Source organism: Lithobates pipiens, unplaced genomic scaffold, assembly GCF_037356315.1.
Source record: "Lithobates pipiens isolate NorthernLeopardFrog02 unplaced genomic scaffold, aLitPip1_a1.2 Scaffold_13, whole genome shotgun sequence".
NCBI classification, from domain to species: Eukaryota; Metazoa; Chordata; class Amphibia; order Anura; family Ranidae; genus Lithobates; species Lithobates pipiens.
Genome location: NW_027507718.1, coordinates 517,150,679 through 517,169,808, shown reverse-complemented (window position 1 = coordinate 517,169,808; position 19,130 = coordinate 517,150,679). Strand labels below are relative to the sequence as shown.

The window sequence follows — 19,130 nt, the reverse complement described above, 5'->3', positions numbered from 1 at the left end:
ACATCATTTAAAACTGCTTGCGGTTTTAATGTTATATCTGGTTCCTGCAATATGGTTGAAAATCATTGAGAAAAATGGCATGGGTAGCCCTCCCTGCCCATTACCAGCCCCTTTGGGTCTTGTACGCATATTAATGGGGAACCCTGTACCCATATTAAAAAAAAGGAAATACGTGTGGCCCCCAGGCCCTATATACTCAGAACAGCAGTATGCAAGCGGTGCAAACAAGACAGGGACTGTGTAGGTTTGTTGTGTTAAGTTGAATCTGTTTGTAATTTTCAACTGGTACATTTTTAAAGTGTAGCTCCAGTCAAAAAAACTATTTTTAAGCTTTTTGGAAAACATAGGGAAGGGTTATCACCCCTGTATAATTTGTTTTGCATCCTGCCTGTGGCCAATCATGGCTCTCCTCGCTGCCGGCGCTGTGATTGGCCAACATGCGGGGTCACAGTGCATGCTTGGCCAATCATGAGCCAGCAATGCACTGCACCATCGCAGTGCATTGTGGGCCGTGAGCGCCACATGAATTTGGCGTGAACGGCCCATAACGTTCGGAATTCGCCGGACAGCCAATGTTTGAGTCGAACGTATGTTCGACTCGTACACGAAGCTCATCCCTAGTCTATACCATTTAAAGGCATAGGGCACTGCAGTGTAATATTGATTTTGAAACATGGAGGACTTGATAAGGGCTTTGCTCCAAAATAATGTCAAACAACAACAGGCTTTAAAGCATGCTGATGCACAGCAACAAGAAACCAATAAAATGCTGGCTGCTGCACAAGAAACCAATAAACTGTTGGCTGCCCAGCTGGCTAGCATGAAGGCTCAAGTAACTGCCCTGGCCCAGGCAACAGAGACTCAAGTGGCTGCTTCAGCTCAGCTGAGAAAGACCAACAGGCCTTAGCAGAAGTGCTACAGCAGCTGCCACCCCCAGACTGCTAGTATTTCCACTGGGTCCCCTGGTGAAACCTTGACAGGTACCAAGAGTCACTTCTGCAAAAGATGACAGCCCAGGATGATGTGGGGGCTTTCTTATGTACTTTTGAGAGAACTGCTGAGGGGCAGGCCTGGCCAAAAGACCCCTGGGCTGTGCTTATTGCACTACTGCTAACTTTGAATTTTCCACTGAGGATGCCTGAGATTATGATAAACTAAAAGCTGAGATCTTGTTGTGTCTGGAAGTCACAACCTAAGTGAGGGCACAGCGAGTACATAGCTGAAGCTTTAATTCAGAGGTATGTCCCTGCTCTCAAATGTATAACCTAACCAACCTGGTCAAACGGTGGCTGCAGCCTGCTGGTAAAGCCCAAGAGGGAAAGTCTTGAGAGGCTTGCAAGAGTGGCCAGAGGGTCAGTCCCTGCTGAAAGGCCCTGTCTGAAAAGCCCCAGTGGAAACTGTGGGCATCCCCAGTGTTGGTGGTGTAGTGAGTGGGGTCACATTACTGCCAAGCATCTCTCGAACTCAAAGCCCATGGAGTGTGATGTAGTCCGGTGCATTTGCTTGTTTCCTCACCCAGGCCTAGTTGCAGATCTGGACTTACTATGCATGCACCAATGGCGCATTGCCACAGGAGGAAATCCGTGCCAACTGAGCATGCGCCAAAGATGCCTTAGTGCGCTAACTCGCACTTGCACAGAAGTCTTGATGGAAAATGGCAGGCAAATGCCCAGGACACAGACAGGAAGTGACTTCAACCTGATGGAAAAAGGCATGGAAAATGCCCAGGAGGCACACAGGAAGTGACATCAACCTGATGGAAAAAGGCGGGAAAATGCCCAGGAGGCGCAAAGGAAGTGGCCTTAAACTTCCCTATATAAGCTCAGCCCAGACACTGCCAAATTGCTGTATAATCTTCGGTCCCCCCTTGTTCCTGTGCTAGTGTGTGATCTGTCTGAACTTGTTGTGACATGGAAACCTATTTGACTACTCTTGATTGCTGTTTGCCTTTGACCTCGGATTTGTACCTTAATCATTCTACTTCTTTGCCCCTTTTGTACTTAGCTGCCAGATTGGAACTGACCTCGGTTTGGATCTCGACCATTCTTCTTCTGATTAAGCCTTTTATACTTCGTTGCCCAACTGGACTTGGCCTCGGCTCGGATCTTGGACTAAGGCTTGTACGGTGTTCAGCACCCCTGGCACCTGTGCCACTCGTGTCCCACCAATTCTCTGTCTCCATCTCCAGAGGCTTCAAGGACCCGAAGTGCAAGGGAGGCCTCCCCACTACTTCGGTCTCATATCAGGTATGTGGCACACGGACAGAATAATCCAGCCATGTCTGAGACTGAGGGGGGTTCTCCTGCCTTCAAAGCCCTGTGCCAACAAGTGGCCTTTGTGTCTGAAGTCCATACAAGAGGGGTACTTTCATCTAGAAGGTCGGCTGACTGCAATGGCCAATCCCTTAGTTCTAAACTCTGCGGAACCACCTGTTATGGCTATGGAGCAGCCCATCTTTACTCCAGCTCCTGAACCACGGGATCCTATGCCGAAACGCTTCTCAGGGGTTCGCTTTTGGAAAGGGAGAGTCCTATACTGCACTCACTGTCTTCTTTCTTCAATGCCATGGTAATCCTCTATGATGACCCGCAACGAACCACCACAAGTGAAACAGTGTTGACCTCTCTACAACAGGGGAAATATCCAGTTGATGACTACATAACAGAATTCCGCAAGGAGTGTCTGGGCTTCAGACACTGCATGGAACAACGCTGCCTTGTGCCATTAGTTTCTCTTGGGCCTGTCTGAGCCCCTCAAAGACGAATTAGCAACAGTGGGGATTCCTGATACACTGGAACCTACAATTCAGTTGGCTATTCAGCTTGATCGCAGACTCAGAGAATGTTGCAGGGAACAATATGGCCCGTCCCACATGCATGTCTCACGAGCACCCATGGCTCCCCACCTGAGAACCCCTGAGACCCACGCATCAACCCCAATTCATGACACAGAACCGATGCAACTCAGCTTAGTTTGTGCCCCCCTCACACCCGAAGAGCGACAATGCTGTTGCCTGAGCAATCTATGCCTGTATTGTAGTGGAGCAGGTCACTTTCTTCAGGGATGTTCCATTAGGCCAAGTAAGTGGATCGAACCCCTATCTATTTCACCATACATTGTTAATCCTCATATCTCACTCTCTGCCTCTCTTTGCAGATATCGGGAAGGATAATCCAAGCAGCAGCCATTATTGACTCTGGGGCTTGCAGCTGCTTTATTGACATCCATTTCTCCAAAAAGTATGGAATCCCACTATGCAAGAAGCCCCAGGCAATTACCGTTCATCTGGCAGATGGCTCCACACCAACCTCGGGTCCCATAACCCATGATAACGCCCTCATATTGGCCACCAAACGAAGCAGACCATCTGGAATTTGTGATGGACGAACGTCCAATGAGACGTTTAGCGAATGCGGCGGACTCCATTGACTTTAATGGCAGGCGAACCTTAAAAACCTCCGAGTCATATTTTCAGCCACAAAATACTTACTAGCTGTGCACACATTGTCCCACCACATGGACACTGACATAACAAAAGTATTCAGTGAATCTGGGATCGACAACGACAAGCATTCTTTTTTTATCTGTGAAATTTGGACAATTCAAGAGTGCATGAAGGCCATGGAGGAGAGGCAAGGTCAGGCCAGGCTATGAAGGGGGTGCAGGAGATAATCAGTTCCACAGTCAGGGCAGCACAGTCCTGTGCCAGTGTCCCAGTATGCCGACCTGTGCTTGAGCCCCTCCCTCTGCCCGGTCCTTACCCCCACCTATGCAAGGCTCCACTGCGGTGGTCTGGAGGTGCCAGTCCAGTGCTGATCCTCAGCCATGGTGCTGGCACTGCCTGCTGATTGGCTTCTCCACTGCTATCCCCCTCACTGACACCAGCACTGAGATAGAACACTGATACCAGCACCACGATAGAGAATGAGCACTGACACCAGCACGAGATAGAGAGCACTGACACCAGCACCAAGATAGAGAAAGAGCACTAACACCAGCACCAAGGTAGAGAGCACTGACACCAGCACCAAGATAGAGAGCACTGACACCAGCACTGAGATAGAGAGAAAGCACTGACACCAGCACTGAGATAGAGAGCACTGACACCACACCAGCACCATGATAGAGAGTATACAGAATATACTTTGTATCTTTGAAAGAAAGTATATTATACGTGCACAACCCTATATACTGTACACCTATACCAGTCCTTAAAAGGACCTTTGTGGACCTAGTAGCTAGTGATTTGCAGACAGTCCCTGCTCCAAACACCAAACTGTCCCTCAGTCCCTACACTGATAAAAGACAGCTGCAGCATTGGTCAGCAATCAGCTCAGCAGCACAGAAGTCAAGTATAATATGCTTTCTATATTTGAAAGAAATTATATTATACGTGTACAACCCTATATACTGTACACCTATACCAGTCCTTAAAATGACCTTTGTGGACCTAGTAGCTAGTGATTTGCAGACTGTCCCTCAGTCCCTACACTGATAAAAGACAGCTGCAGAATCGGTCAGCAAGCACTCAGCAGCACAGCAGTGCACCATAATATACTTGAAAGAAAGTATATTATAAGTGTATTACAACCTTATATACTGTACACTATATACTTTTAGGACTTTTGTGGACCTAATAGTAATAGCTAGTGATTAAACTGACTGTCCCTGCTCCACACAGCGTCCTGTCCCTACACTGACAAAAGACAGCTGCAGAATCGGTCAGCAGTGCACTCAGCAGCACAGCAGTTAGCAGCAGTGCACCAGAATATACTTTGTATCTTTGAAAGAAAGTATATTCTAAGTGTATTACAACCCTATATACTGTACACCTATACCAGTCCTTAAAAGGACTTTTGTGGACCTAATAGTAATAGCTAGTGATTAAACTGACTGTCCCTGCTCCACACAGCATCCTTTCCCTACACTGACAAATGACAGAATGTAAAATGGCCGCCAGTTCAGGTCTATTTATAAGGTAGGGGGTATGTCCAATTGTTCATGTGCTGAAATGTCTCAATTGGCTGTCCTGTACCCCATGACACATGAAAGTCCTTCACGATGTAAACAAATATGGCCGCCTCGAACAGCGCCAGAAGTCTGCCGGTTTGGCGAATCGCGAACAAGCAAAATTTGCCGTGAACCGACCGCCAGGCGAACCCGCAAGGCCATCTCTATCTGGAATATCTTCGGCTGGACGTGATTTCTTCCCCCATTTTTCTGGTTATTTTAGGGTTACCATGGCTTCGACGGCACCAGCCACAGATTGATTGGTCCACTGTTCCCCAGTTGTTCCCCAGTTGATAGAGGGATAGGAAGGCCACGGACCGGCAGCCACAGGCTGTTAGCGCAGGGATGGCATGACAGTTGCACTGCACTGTCGCCGTTTTAAGTAGAGAAGTGGGGCCACTTTAAGGGAGGACAGGTAGGAGGGGGCCATGGGCAGAGCCAGGCTTTCGCCGGGAAAGCCGAGCGGAAGCCATAGGCAGTCGGAGAGTGGAGGAGGAAGAGATTAGACGCATCCCTCGCTGCTCTGACTGCCCGCAATGGCGTCCACCAGTTTTGTAGCACAACTCAGGGAGGCTTTGGAAAAAGAAGGTGCCGCATGGCTGCAGCCTCAGATAGCGGGCAAGGTGGTAGAACACGATGCGGCAGCGAGCAGCAATGACTCCTCGGGCGTGGAAATCCAGGCCACTGGAGCGCTTCCACCCAGAGGCAGGCCGGAGGGGCCCCCGGAGCATGGCACACACCACCCCACCACAGGCGGCCGGTACAACACCCAGGACACCTCTACTGGACACCCCAGCCTCCACCCCATCAGGGGAGGGGAGGAGCAGGTATGCTGCCAGGAATGGGGCCAGGAGGAGAGGACAGGGGACAGTGGGGGAGGGACCCGGAACCTCTCAGGGGGTGGCTACTGAGGGGGCGGTGGATGCAGATCACAGGAGGTTGGCGATCCAGTGGGTGGGGGTCCGCCCTGCTGGGGTGGCCCCCAGTCCCAGGCGCTCTAGCAGGGGTCGGGCTGCAAGCCAGGAACCTGGAGGTATCACTGGAGGGGTGTCGCGGGGACAGGAGGCACAGGAGCCCTTCTTCAGGACGCGGGGGCAGGGCTGGCGGGAGGGGGGCCAGGACTCCAGAGCTCAGCACTGTAGGCCCGTGGATGTTGGAGCTGGCTTGTCCGGACATTCCACTGCTGGAACTCTGCGGGCTGGTGACAATGGCCGATCGGAGGGCGAATTGTCTGAGTCTGACGGAAGCGAGGATCGAGGAAGGGAGTCGGCGGTGGGTCCGCGGGAGGCGGCTGTGAGGCATGGTCCTGGGCAGCCCGGTGAGTGTAACCCTTCTCTTAATTTTTTCTTCTTTGTTGCATGATCTGTTGGGTCGGAGTGGTTCGCATGGGTTGCCGGCTGTGGGTGGGGGGGGTCGGGACTACTGGGTCGGTAGGCCACCCCCCGCCGGCGGATGTCTCGGGGGCAAATGTGGGACAGGAGGGCTCCAGGGGACTGTTACTGGGCCTCAAGGAGCTGGTGCAGCGGTTTGAGGGGGGGCAGCGAGTGGGCAGGCCCAGGCGTGGACACAGGCCAATGTCTCAGCTGCTGCCGCAGACAGCAGGTCTGGTGGGGTGTCATCACCCTCGGTGGCTCCTGGGGCGCAGGTTACGGAGGTGGAAACGCCAACGGCACCAGCTGCCCCAATGGCGGAGGGGACTGCGGAGAAGACTGGTGAGAAGGGCGCAGACCTGGTGAGGTTAGCGAATTCGGCGAAGAGTGAGGTGTACGTCTGCTTCGAGGGCCCACTGGGAGCTCGCTTGAAGTCTGAGGTGAAGGAGAAGATTTGGAAGAGTGAGTACGTCGAGATTTTCACACTGTCACCGCTGGAGAAATTCAACCTGGATAGGGTGAAGCCGGAGGAGAGGAAGATGGAGGACGAGGAGAAGCGGAGGTACAAGTTGATCCCCCGTACCTTCTCCAACTGGCTGCAGGCGTTTGCCATTTTGGCGAGCGTCGTGGGAGAAAAGACGCCGGAACATTGCTCGGCACTCTTCGTGTATCTGGAGGCCATTAGTGAGGCGCACAGGACATACGGTGGGACGGCGTGGCTCTGCTACGACAAGCAATTTCGGCAGAGGATGGCTGTCCGATCGTCGCTTCGCTGGGACCACAAGGACATTAGCTTGTGGATGAAGTTGATGACGGCGGCGAGGGCTCCTAGCCAGTTTTTTTAGGCGGGGGTCGGGGGTTCAGCGACCTCAGGACAACTGACTGAAAAGCAATGGGTTATTGCTGGCAGTTCAACGAGGGCATGTGCAGGTTTGGATTGAACTGTCGATTTAAGCACATGTGCTCTGGCTGCGGTGGATCACACGCCTTTGCAGAATGCTTTAAGAAAGGAAAAGGGTGTCCCGGAGATTCTGCTCAAAAAAGGGACGACTCTGGTTCGGGTGAAAGGATGCGGCCTTTGCTCAATAGGTACCCCGACAGGGCGGGAGCGCAATTGTTGGAGGCGGTGTTTACTTCGGGGTGCCGGATTCCATGTTCTTTGACGTCGGCCCCGCCTTTAGCCAAGAACTTGAAGTCGGCTTTGCAACATTCGGCGGTGGTGACGGAGAAGTTGGGCAAAGAGGTCGCGTTGGGACGTATAAAAACAAAGAGAGAAAATAGATATGGCGCTATACCGGTATGTGAGGACTCTCAGTATGCTGGCAAATAGAGTGTGGACATAAATGTGCTATGTTGTGTTGGTGAGTATCACATAAGTGGGGGCACATATAATTCTCAGCGTGCTGGTTGATTTAGCACAGAAACACGTATTGTATATATTTCTCAGCGTGCTGGTTAATAAAACCCAAAACCACAAAAAATCACAAAATAAACACAAAATAAAGGTCACGATATCACAAAACCTTGTGACCCTATTATGAAAAACTTATCTCTATATCATAACAGTATATGGTTATTAGTAAGGTGCAAGTGCAAATGAATTCATATGTGCCTTAAAAAAATATAAAGCAGAAAATAGGACTAGGTGTGGTAACTGGTGAGATAACCGTGAGTGTTATGCTAGTATGCAAAAATACAAAGATGAATATCACTGTGATGGCACAATCTAATATTTGGTCCGATTGTGATGCTATATAATAAACATAAAAATACCATAAAAACTAAATGCAATAAAATTTAAATGCAATAAAAAAATATAATATAATACGAGAAAAGTTAATGAAAATATAAAAATATAAAAAATAAAAATAAAAATAAAATAAAAATGTGCAAAAAATGTGCAAAAGATGTGCAAAAAATGCAGGTGAATTGTGCACATTAAACGTGGTGAAACAAGTCTCTAGTAAGTGACGGAATGTTCCGCAAGTGAAAAAAGGAGGGGGGTTTCCAGCTGTGTTCTTCACATTCGGTGGCTATTAGTGTGTTATATTATTATGCTCTCACCGGAAAAAGGACCCCATCCGGGGTGGATCAACTTTCACAATATTAGCTATTGTGCCGCTCTCTGGCTTCCTTCAGCTGTAAAAGTTAGGGATCCCTCGTTCCTCCGTGAGTGCGATATGCCACGTTTATATAAGGTAGAGAAGAGGCACATCCATAGTGTGATACCGTTTTAAAACTTTGTTTTTATTGCAGCAAATAGATTAAAACTACTTACAAACAGGCTGTTTAAAAGTGCGGTAGTGCATATAACTTTGAAAATCCCGCTCTGTTATCTCCGTCTGAGCTCGAGGTGTACGCTGCCTGGCCACGCCCTACGCGTTTCGTCACACGGACGTCATCTGGAGACGTTGGGACGTATGGCTGGCCCGTTTCGGGAGGCGCCCCTCCCTAACTTTGTGGTCTCCTCGTTGGGCATTGTCCCGAAAAAAGAGCCCAACAAGTTCAGGTTGATCCACCACCTGTTTTTCCCGAAAGGGGGGCTCGGTTAACGACGCCATTGCGCCGGAGGAGTGTGCAGTTACATACACTTCCTTCGACGCAGCTGTGTCGTGGGTCCGGCGTTATGGCCAAGGGACGCTGATGGCTAAGTCTGACATCGAGTCGGCTTTCCGACTCTTACCGGTGCACCTTTTCGGCTCCTCGGGTGCACCTGGGAAGGAGAATTTTATGTGGACCGCTGCCTGTCCATGGGTTGTTCAGTTTCATGTGCCCTTTTCGAACAGTTCAGTTCCTTTTTGGAGTGGGTGGTTAGGGATGTGTCGGGCATCACCTCGTTCATTCACTACTTGGATGACAATTAGTAATTGGGACCTGGAATTGTTTACAGATGCCGCGGGGTCCACGGGCTTCGGGGCCTACTTTAAAGGACAATAGCGTGAGGAACATTGGCCCTCGGAGTGGGCGGAGGCCGGGTTCTTGAAGAACCTGGTTCTATTGGAGCTATTTCCCATTGTGGTGGCCATGGGAACCTGGGGGGAGTCTTTTCGGAACCTGGAGGTGCGCTTCAATTGCGACAACTTAGGGGTGGTGCAAGTGGTCAATCGGCTGACGGCGGCCTCTGGGCCGGTGGTCAGGCTTCTACACCATTTGCTTCTCCGCTGCTTGCAGGTGAATGCTTTCATCTATGCTGTGCATCTGCCGGGGGTTAACAACACTTTGGCTGACGCCCTGTCTCGTTTTCAGTGGGACAGGTTCCAGGGTCTGGCACCGGAGGCAGAGCGTCACGGGATCAGCTGCCCAGCATGGATTTGTGGCATAGCGTTGGAGCCTCCACAAGGTTGATCGAATTGTCCGTGAGCAGGGCTACCTGGAAGGCCTATTGGAGGGTATGGCAGGAATGGTCGTAGTGCTTAGCAGCAATCGGCATGGCCCCTGGGTGATGCGGGTATGGCTCAGGCGGTATTCTACTTCCTTAGCAAAGCTATGGAACAGGGGGCTTCGGCAGCCTCTATCAACAAAAAGCTTGCGGGGTTGGCCTTTCTCTTTAAATTGGGGGACAATGTGATTACACTAAGGAGTTCTGGCTGCGGCAGGCGGTAAAGGGCTCCGAAGCCTGTGTCGCATGGTAGGGACAGTCTGTAGTTCTTTGTATGAGCAAGTCCTTTTTCGGGTGGCTTTTTCCCTGATCTTTTTCGGGGCTTTCAGGATTGGGGAACTGTGTTGCCCAGCCAGGCACAAACATTGGGGTCTGGAGGTGGGTGAGGTTTAGCTGGGCAAAACCGTGGTTAGGATTTGGTTAAGAAGGTCCAAGATGGACCAGGAGGCAAAAGGGGTACTCATGGAGGTGGGCAAAATAGACAAGAGCGGCATCTGCCCGGTGAGGGCGGTGGAGGCTTTTTTTGCACCTGAGGCCGTGGATCCTGGGCCCCTTTTTCATGCATGCGGATGGTTCTTTCCTGTCTAAATTTCAGTTCAGTGCAGTCTTTAAGAAGTGTGTGGTGGCGGCGGGGTTCGATCCGCAGAATTTTTCATCCCAATCCTTCCGCATTGGTGCGGCTAGCGAGGCGTCCAGGGCCGGGCTGAGTTTGGAGGCGGTTAGGAGAATTGGGAGGTGGGATTCAGAGCGGTTTAAGCTGTATGTTCGTCCACGACTGATGGCTTGAGGTTTGTTTGGATGGGAGGGGTTGGGGTGTTGTTGTTTATGCGGAAGTATGGTTTTCTTATTCTAATTCTTCTTGTTTACAGGTTATGAAGCTGGCATGGTATGGATTCTGGGCCATTCATATGTTTTTTGGGGTTCAAAGAGGGATGAGGAGCAGATTCGGTGGATTGGGGTCCCGGGTATGCGGTGGAACAGGGTTTTGGGCGAGGTGCATAGATTCTCTCGCCTGGACCGGCCGCCAGATGTCTTGCTTCTGCATGTGGAGGGCAATGACATGGGGGTGAGGTCTATGAGGGACCTCATCATGGACATAAAGTGTGGATTTCTTCGGTTAAAAGCATCTTACCCGGGGATGGTATTGGTGTGGTCCGATATGATTAGCAGGACATCGTGGAGGTGGGCGCTGTCGGACAAAAAGGTAGACAGGGACAGGATAAAAGTTAATAAGGAAGTGAGTAGATTTTTTATCAGGAATGGGGGTCTGGCTATTCGCCATCGAGAGTTGGAGTTTGAGACTTGGAGGCATTTGAGGAGTGATGGGGTACATTTAAATGATGTTGGGACGGACCTGTGGGCGTTGGGCCTTCAGGAGGGGATTCAGCGTGGGCTGTGCGTGTGGCAATTCTCGAAAGGGTAAGGCTTTACCACCTTTCGAGCTGTGGCAGTTGTTGGGGGTCAGTTGAGGAAGTTAAGTAGTGCAGGTAGAGAATATGTTTGTACCCATCCATGGTGATGGGGGTGGTTGGATCTGTACTTCCCGGTTACATGGGGTTAACTGCGAAGGGTAAAAGGGGTAGGTCATTGCACTGGTTTGGGTATAGCCTCCGAGTAATGACTGATGTAGTGTGCAGTGACCAGTAGGTGATTGGGTATGTTTATGACCCATGATACAATACAAATGAAAAGTTGTTTACATGTTAATAAAGTTATTTATGAAAAAGTTTATATTGTTATATATATACAGTGGTGTGAAAAAGTGTTTGCCCCCTTCCTCATTTCCTGTTCCTTTGCATGTTTGTCACACTTAAGTGTTTCGGAACATCAAACCAATTTAAACAATAGTCAAGGACAACACAAGTAAACACAAAATGCAATTTGTAAATGAAGGTGTTTATTATTAAAGGTGAAAAAAAATCCAAACCATCATGGCCCTGTGTGAAAAAGTGATTGCCCCCTAAACCTAATAACTGGTTGGGCCACCCTTAGCAGCAACAACTGCAACCAAGCGTTTGCGATAACGTGCAATGAGGCTTTTACAGTGTCCTGGAGGAATTTTGGCCCACTCATCTTTGCAGAATTGTCCTAATTCAGTTACATTAGAGGGTCTTCGAGCATGAACGGCCTTTTTAAGGTCATACCACAACATCTCAATAGGATTCAGGTCAGGACTTTGGCTAGGCCACTCCAAAGTCTTCATTTTGCTTTTCTTCAGCCATTCGGTGGTGGACTTGCTGGTGTGTTTAGGATCATTGTCCTGCTGCAGAACCCAAGTTCGTTTCAGCTTGAGTACACGAACAGATGGTCGGACATTCTCCTTCAGGATCTCTTGGTAGACAGCAGAATTCATAGTTCCTTTTATCACGGCAAGTCTTCCAGGTCCTGAAGCAGCAAAACAGCCCCAGACCATCACACTACCACCACCATATTTTACTGTTGGTATAATGTTCTTTTTATGAAATGCGGTGTTCCTTCTACGCCAGATATACTTGGACACACACCTTCCAAAGAGTTCCACTTTTGTCTCATCGGTCCACAGAATGTTGTCCCAAAAGTCTTGGGGATCATCAAGATGTGTTGTGGAGAAATTGAGACGAGCTTTGATGTTCTTTTTGCTCAGCAGTGGTTTTCTCCTTGGAACTCTGCCATGCAGGCCATTTTTGCCCAGTCTTTTCCTGATGGTGGAGGCATGAACGCTGACCTTAACTGAGGCAAGTGAGGCCTGCAGTTCCTTGGACGTTGTTGTGGGGTCTTTTGTGACCTCTTGGATGAGTCGTCGCTGCGCTCTTGGGGTAATTTTGGGCGGCCGGCCACTCCTGGGAAGGTTCACCACTGTTCCATGTCTTCGCCATTTGTGGATAATGGCTCTCACTGTGGTTCGCTGGATTCCCAAAGCTTTGGAAATGGCTTTATAACCCTTTCCAGACTGATAGATCTCAATTACTTTCTTTCTCAATTGTTCCTGAATTTCTTTGGGTCTCGGCATGATGTGTAGCTTTTAAGGATCTTCTGGTGGACCTTACTGTGTCAAGCAGCTCCTATTTAAGTGATGCCTTGATTGTGAACAGGTGTGGCAATAATCAGGCCTGGGTGTGGCTAGAGAAATTGAACTCAGGTGTGGACAACCACAGTTATAGTATGTTTTAACAAGGGGGGCAATCACTTTTTCACACAGGGCCATGATGGTTTGGATTTTTTTTCACCTTCAGGCCGGGTTCACACCGCTGCGATGCGGGAACGCCGCGAATCCGCGGCGTTTTCCCGCATCGCATTACTCCCGCCGGCAGTTCACACTGCCCTATGCGAACGGCTGGGAGTGTCAATGATATGTTAATGACACCCCCAGATCCGTCCGCATATCGCAGTGCGATCTGCCGACTCGCACAGGAATCGGATCGCATGGTGTGAACCCCCATGCGATCCGATTCTGTTGCGGACCAAAAAAAGGGTCCCGTGCGAGTTTGCTGCGGGAGCGCTGCGAATTCAGCCATACTATCTGTATGGCTGAACTCGCATCGCTACGGAGATCGGATGTGATTTGCGGTGCGAATCACAACCGGATCTCCCCCCACAGCAGTGTGAACCCGGCCTTAATAATAAACACCTTCATTTACAAATTGCATTTTGTGTTTACTTGTGTTGTCCTTGACTATTGTTTAAATTGGTTTGATGTTCCGAAACACTTAAGTGTGACAAACATGCAAAGGAACAGGAAATGAGGAAGGGGGCAAACACTTTTTCACACCACTGTATATTGGTTAAAAAAAATCAAGGCCGGGTGGCCATTTACTCCAAACGTAGTCTGGTCATTGCTTATTGGGGGTTGGGTTTGGAGGGGAATTGGGGGAGTTGTGGTAAGGTTCGATCACGGGAGGTGTCAGTCAATACAGATGTCATGTGAGTGGAGAACCAAGGAATGCCCAAAATGACAGGAAATTTGGATGATGTGATCAACTGAAAGCTGATCAGCCTTAAACTGGGTTACCAGAGGAACTGTTTTATGGGTAACAGGTCCTGAGGATAAGGGTGAACCATCAACTGTCTCCATCTCAATAGGAGCAGATGTATTTCTGGCTTGAATGTTATTGCGGTGGGCAAACTCTATGTCCATAAAGTTTCCTCCAGCCCCAGAGTCCAGCATAGCAGAGCAGGGGATTTCATGGCCCTCAGAAATAAGCTTAATAGGGATGACAAAATGGGGGGCGTGGCGTCCGAGCTCCAAGATGGACGTGTGATCTAGGAGCTCCATTCGGCCACCGGAGAGAACCGACTACCTACGCACCCATCGGCGACTTCCGACAGAACGGACTCGTTCGCCAATCTACACTGACACCGAATCTTCCGTCAGCCATGCCGAAAAACAAAAAACATCCGCAGACTCCGCGGAAACTTCCGAGCTTCTTCGGAATGCGCGGACCTCCACAAAATGGCGCCGGAACACGAGACGATCGCTCCTCTCTCCCACCTGCGATGCTCAGTCAGACCCCGCCGAATCACCTGCACACCGGAGCAGCCTCTCTCAGCGAATCCTCATCGGGGACTGCTAGCCCTTCCACTAGGAGTCCAGTTAAACAAAAGCTGCGGATCTCCTCACCAGAAGGCCGCGACATGGAGGTAAGCGGGCCCTCTGCTATAGGCCTCACTCCTCAGTCACACATCGCTGACCCCATTGCGGCCTACCCCACCTCAGACCGGCCGATATCTGACACACTATTGAAGGAGATGTTGCTATCCCTCAAAGTTTCCATACAAGCTGATATTACTGCTGAAATCACTAAATGTCATAGAGAAGTTATGGTTCTGGGCAATAGAGTGGATCAAGTGGAAAACTCAATAGGGAAATACACTAATTCCTTCAATGGATTAGTAGAATCCCATAAATTGCACGGGGAAGAAATTGCTTGGCTGAAAAACAAGGTAGCCGACCTTGAGGACTGCTCCAGAAGGTCAAACATAAAAATCAGAGGTATCCCTGAGGTCATACCTCCCAACCAACTATTACAGTACGCGCAAACACTGTTCTCCACCATCATTTCTACGCTATCCCCTCAGGACTTAACAATTGATAGGATTCATAGACTACCCAAGCCAGCATTCCTACCTGACAACTCTCCCAGAGATGTGCTACTAAAGATGCACTACTACCATATTAAAGAGCAAATCTTAGTTGCCTCACGCAAATCCGACAATAAACATCCACAATATGCAGAAATAATTCTTCTTCCTGACCTGTCACGGCACACTTTCCAACAACACCGCAATTTAGCCACCATAACGAAAGCATTGAGGAATCACAATGTTTCCCATAAATGGAGACACCCGGCGAAACTGTCCATTTCCCATGAAGGAGCCACCCATATCATTTCTACCCTGGCGGAAGGGATTGCGCTCTTGCGACAATGGGGCATAATACTCCCACAAGACTCATCTGGACCGCAAATACCACCAATGACCACCACTCCGGACGAGTGGCAAGTGGTCTCTCGCAAAAGGGCTCCTAAAAAAGTTACCGATGGTTCTACTTAATCCTTACCACAGTATATAAGGTTCTCTCCTGGGTCACAAGGGTTGTTCACTTTATTGCACCCCTTGTTATTTCCCCCGGATCATTATCCTACCTATGCAGTTATGTCTGCACATGAATCGTTTTTCAGATTCTCTTCTTAATGTTTTCCTTGTTTTTGTTGGTTATTGTTATGTTCTCAGTTCCTTTCTTATTAGCACAGATTCTGCATGCCCTTACTGGTTACCTCCTGACCTTGTGCATTTGCAGAGGTGTTGGACACTCATCCTGAACCGGTCTTGCTCCCACCACTCATCGAATGACACAGTGAGTACGATCCCTCCCAGCGTACTTTACTCCTGCTAAATGACCATTACATGTGTATCTATTAATGCCAGGGGCCTTAACCACCCTGCAAAGTGTCACTCTCTGTGGTCAGAAGCCCTAAGGTGGAAAGCTGATGTCCTGTGTGTGCAGGAAACTCATTTCCAACTCAACAACCATCCTTCATGCACACACAGAAACTACCCGCATATATTTCTGGCACCAAACCCAGAAAAGAAAAAAGGCGGAGTTCTCCTAGCAATCCGAGATACGGTCTCATTTAGCCTCCGCAACTCCTGGGCAGCTGAAAATGGCAGATATATTATAATCCAAGGTGACATTAATTCTAAACCATACACCATTGTGTCAGTGTATTCCCCGAATACACACCAGATCAGATTCCTCAACAGGTTACTACGAAAGGTAAAATCTGTCCAATATGGGAACCTTATTCTGGGAGGAGACTTCAACCTAATTGTGGATCCCAAATTGGACACCTCTTCCACTGCTCAGCATGGCAAGACTTACCTGCACAGAACCCTCCACGCTACAGACCTATATGACGTGTGGAGATGCACTCATGGTAACGAAAGGTCTTATACCTTTTTCTCTCACAGACACCTCTCTTATTCAAGAATTGACATGTTTTTGACTTGACATCACGTGGTCAGACCACGCTGTTATTTCATTATCCCTCCATGAGAAGGGTGTCTCCCCCTCTCCACCCATCTGGCGTAGTAATGTTAAACTGCTACAGGACCCCTGCACCAACCAATTGATATCCCAGCACATTCATGAATACTTTCAACATAATGAACACTCTGTAGAGAGCCCCTTTACACTATGGAATGCCCACAAGGCATCGGTGAGAGGTCTTTTAATTCAACTAGGAGCTAGAGCAAAGAAACGCTACACAGCAACCTTGGACTCTATTACATCTGACATACATAGGTTAGAAGCGTTGAACATGGCGTCTCCATCACAATCTATAACTGATCAGCTCTCTGCACTTAGGGAGAAGCTAAGGGAGCACCTCACCCAAAAATATGACACATACTTTCGTCGTCTACAGCTGACCTCTTATGCCAACGCGAATAGAGCAGGTAAATACCTAGCCAACAGAATTAGGACAATACACGCTAAAACCAAAATCTCCCACTTAATTCACCCTGTATCACATCACAAAATTCTTAATCCTCAAGATATTGCTAATCAATTTGCACAGTACTACAGTGAATTATGTAACCTTAAATCTGATCCGCATACTGTACAGCCCACCCTACCCACCATACAACGTTTCTTAAAGGATTTGAACCTCCCTCTACTCTCAGGTACACACTTAGATTCCATGAACTCTCCATTCACCACAGGTGAAATAGAATCTATTATTACTACACTTCCAAATGGGAAATCCCCAGGCCCCGATGGGTTTTCTAATGAATATTTCAAAACCTTCCCTAAACTTCTTTCCCCGTGCTTACAAAAGTTCTTTACCCAAGCGGCGGAACAGGCGTCATTTCCCCAAGAAATGCTGAAAGCATATGTCACTACAATTCCCAAACCAGGAAAGGACCCCACCACCCCAAGTAACTATAGGCCTATTTCTTTACTGAACTCAGACATCAAAATCTACGCCAAACTCTTAGCTAAGCGCCTAGAGGAATTCATACCGTCCCTAATAAACAACGACCAGATGGGTTTCATAAGGGGGAGACAAACTTCTGATGCAACTAGACGTATCACAAATGTTGTTCACCACGCTGCTCTATCTAAAACACCTTCTCTGCTGCTCTACATTGACGCAGAGAAGGCGTTTGATAGAGTGGACTGGAGTTACATGAGAGAGGTACTCTGTAAGTTCGGCTTTCATGGCACTATATTCAATGCAATGATGGCCTTGTATTCCTGTCCTTCTGCTCAGGTGTTGACTGCTGGTATGCTATCCCATACTTTCTTGATTACGAATGGTACCCGTCAGGGGTGCCCACTGTCCCCTACTATTTTTAACCTGATGATAGAACCCCTGGCGGAGACCATCAGACCAAGAGTTGACATATCTGGCTTCAAAATAGGTTCCCGCAACCATGTTGTCAATTTATTTGCGGATGACGTCATTCTGATGCTAACAAATCCGTCCAGATCTCTACCGTTAGTCCATGAAATTCTGTTGAAATTTGGTGATATCTCCTATTACAAAGTCAACTTTGCTAAATCATTGATATGAAACCTGGGTATGGACAGGCGTATACAGGACCAACTTAAAAGAGACCTCCCGTACAAATGGCAGGATGATGGTATACCATACTTGGGTATTACAATAACTAATTCCACTCGTACCATCGTTGCTTCAAATTTTAGACCATTGCTCGCCAAAATCAAAGAAACCCTTAAACACATAGCTAAAACTGAACTTGCGTGGTTGGGCAAATTGGCTGCATGTAAGATGTTAGTGCTCCCTCACATACTCTATATGTTTAGGACTATCCCATTACACATTCCCAATTATTTTCTTAAAGCTATTTCCAAGCTCATATGGAATTTCTTATGGAATGGGAAGAAGGCACGGTGTACCCCCCGTAGCCTAATTCCCCACAGGCTTGTGGGAGGGGCAGGACTAATAGATGTTTATGACTACCTGTGGTCCACTAGATTAGACCAACTCCGACAGTGGTTTAGAACCACTAATACCCCTCTATGGGTTGACTTAGAACGAGCCATGGCTCCGGTTCCTGATCTAGTAGCTTTCCTTATGGGTGACATTTGGAAGCCTTGGGATTTACGCCAATTCTCCCCCATAATACAAACCTCTCTACAAGCATGGAGATTCCTCCTAAATCAAGATCAACGCATTCTCCACTCTATCAATTATCAATTTCCCCTGAATCTCCTAGAAGCCCGTATCCCGATGCTGTCTTTGAAACAGTTTCCGAGCTATGGTATACACACTATCCAAAACTTCTTTATTGACCACAAGGCCCTTGATGGTGATCAGATAATGGCAAAGTTTGGTCTTCCTAGCCATCATTTCTTCACGTGTATCCGAATCTCCCTTTTCCTGAAGAAAAATCCTCTCCCTGCAATTAAACTACCACCTTCTGTTTGGCACTATCTTTCATACGAATCCTCAAGGAACAAAGGCATTTCGATCTTTTATGCTCTTCTGCAGGATAAAAAGTCCTTCACGAAGACAAAAGAGATCAATGCTTGGGAAGCTGACTTGGGACTCACATTTCCAGAAGATCAGTGGACCACAGCGTTTCGCGAGATCCAAAAAGCCTCACACTCTGTTACTGTGCAATGTCTATCAGAATTATCAATAGATGGCAATACACGCCTTGTAGATTGTCGAAAATTTTTCCGCACACTTCTTCACTTTGTTGGAGAAACTGTGGGCAATCGGGCCACTTACTACACATGTTTTGGGAATGTCCCAACCTGTTAAGTTTTTGGAATCAAGTATTCCAACTCATAACTTCCCTTACGGGTAGAATTACTCTTCCCAACCCTGCTTTAGCGATCCTGCATATTGGTATTGAAAAAT

At 48.4% G+C, this 19,130-nt stretch overlaps 1 protein-coding gene across 1 annotated transcript in view; it reads left to right on the top strand.

Moving 5' to 3' along the window:
• Positions 1 to 5,546: 5,546 nt before the first annotated feature.
• The window catches only part of LOC143975928 (uncharacterized), a 92,327-nt gene continuing 78,743 nt past the window's right edge, over positions 5,547 to 19,130 (top strand). The window contains exons 1-4 of the mRNA XM_077478461.1: positions 5,547 to 5,837; positions 6,656 to 6,842; positions 10,629 to 10,724; positions 16,921 to 17,523. Coding sequence (XP_077334587.1) covers positions 5,547 to 5,837; positions 6,656 to 6,842; positions 10,629 to 10,724; positions 16,921 to 17,523 — 1,177 coding nt within the window. The remainder of the gene's footprint in view (positions 5,838 to 6,655; positions 6,843 to 10,628; positions 10,725 to 16,920; positions 17,524 to 19,130) is intronic.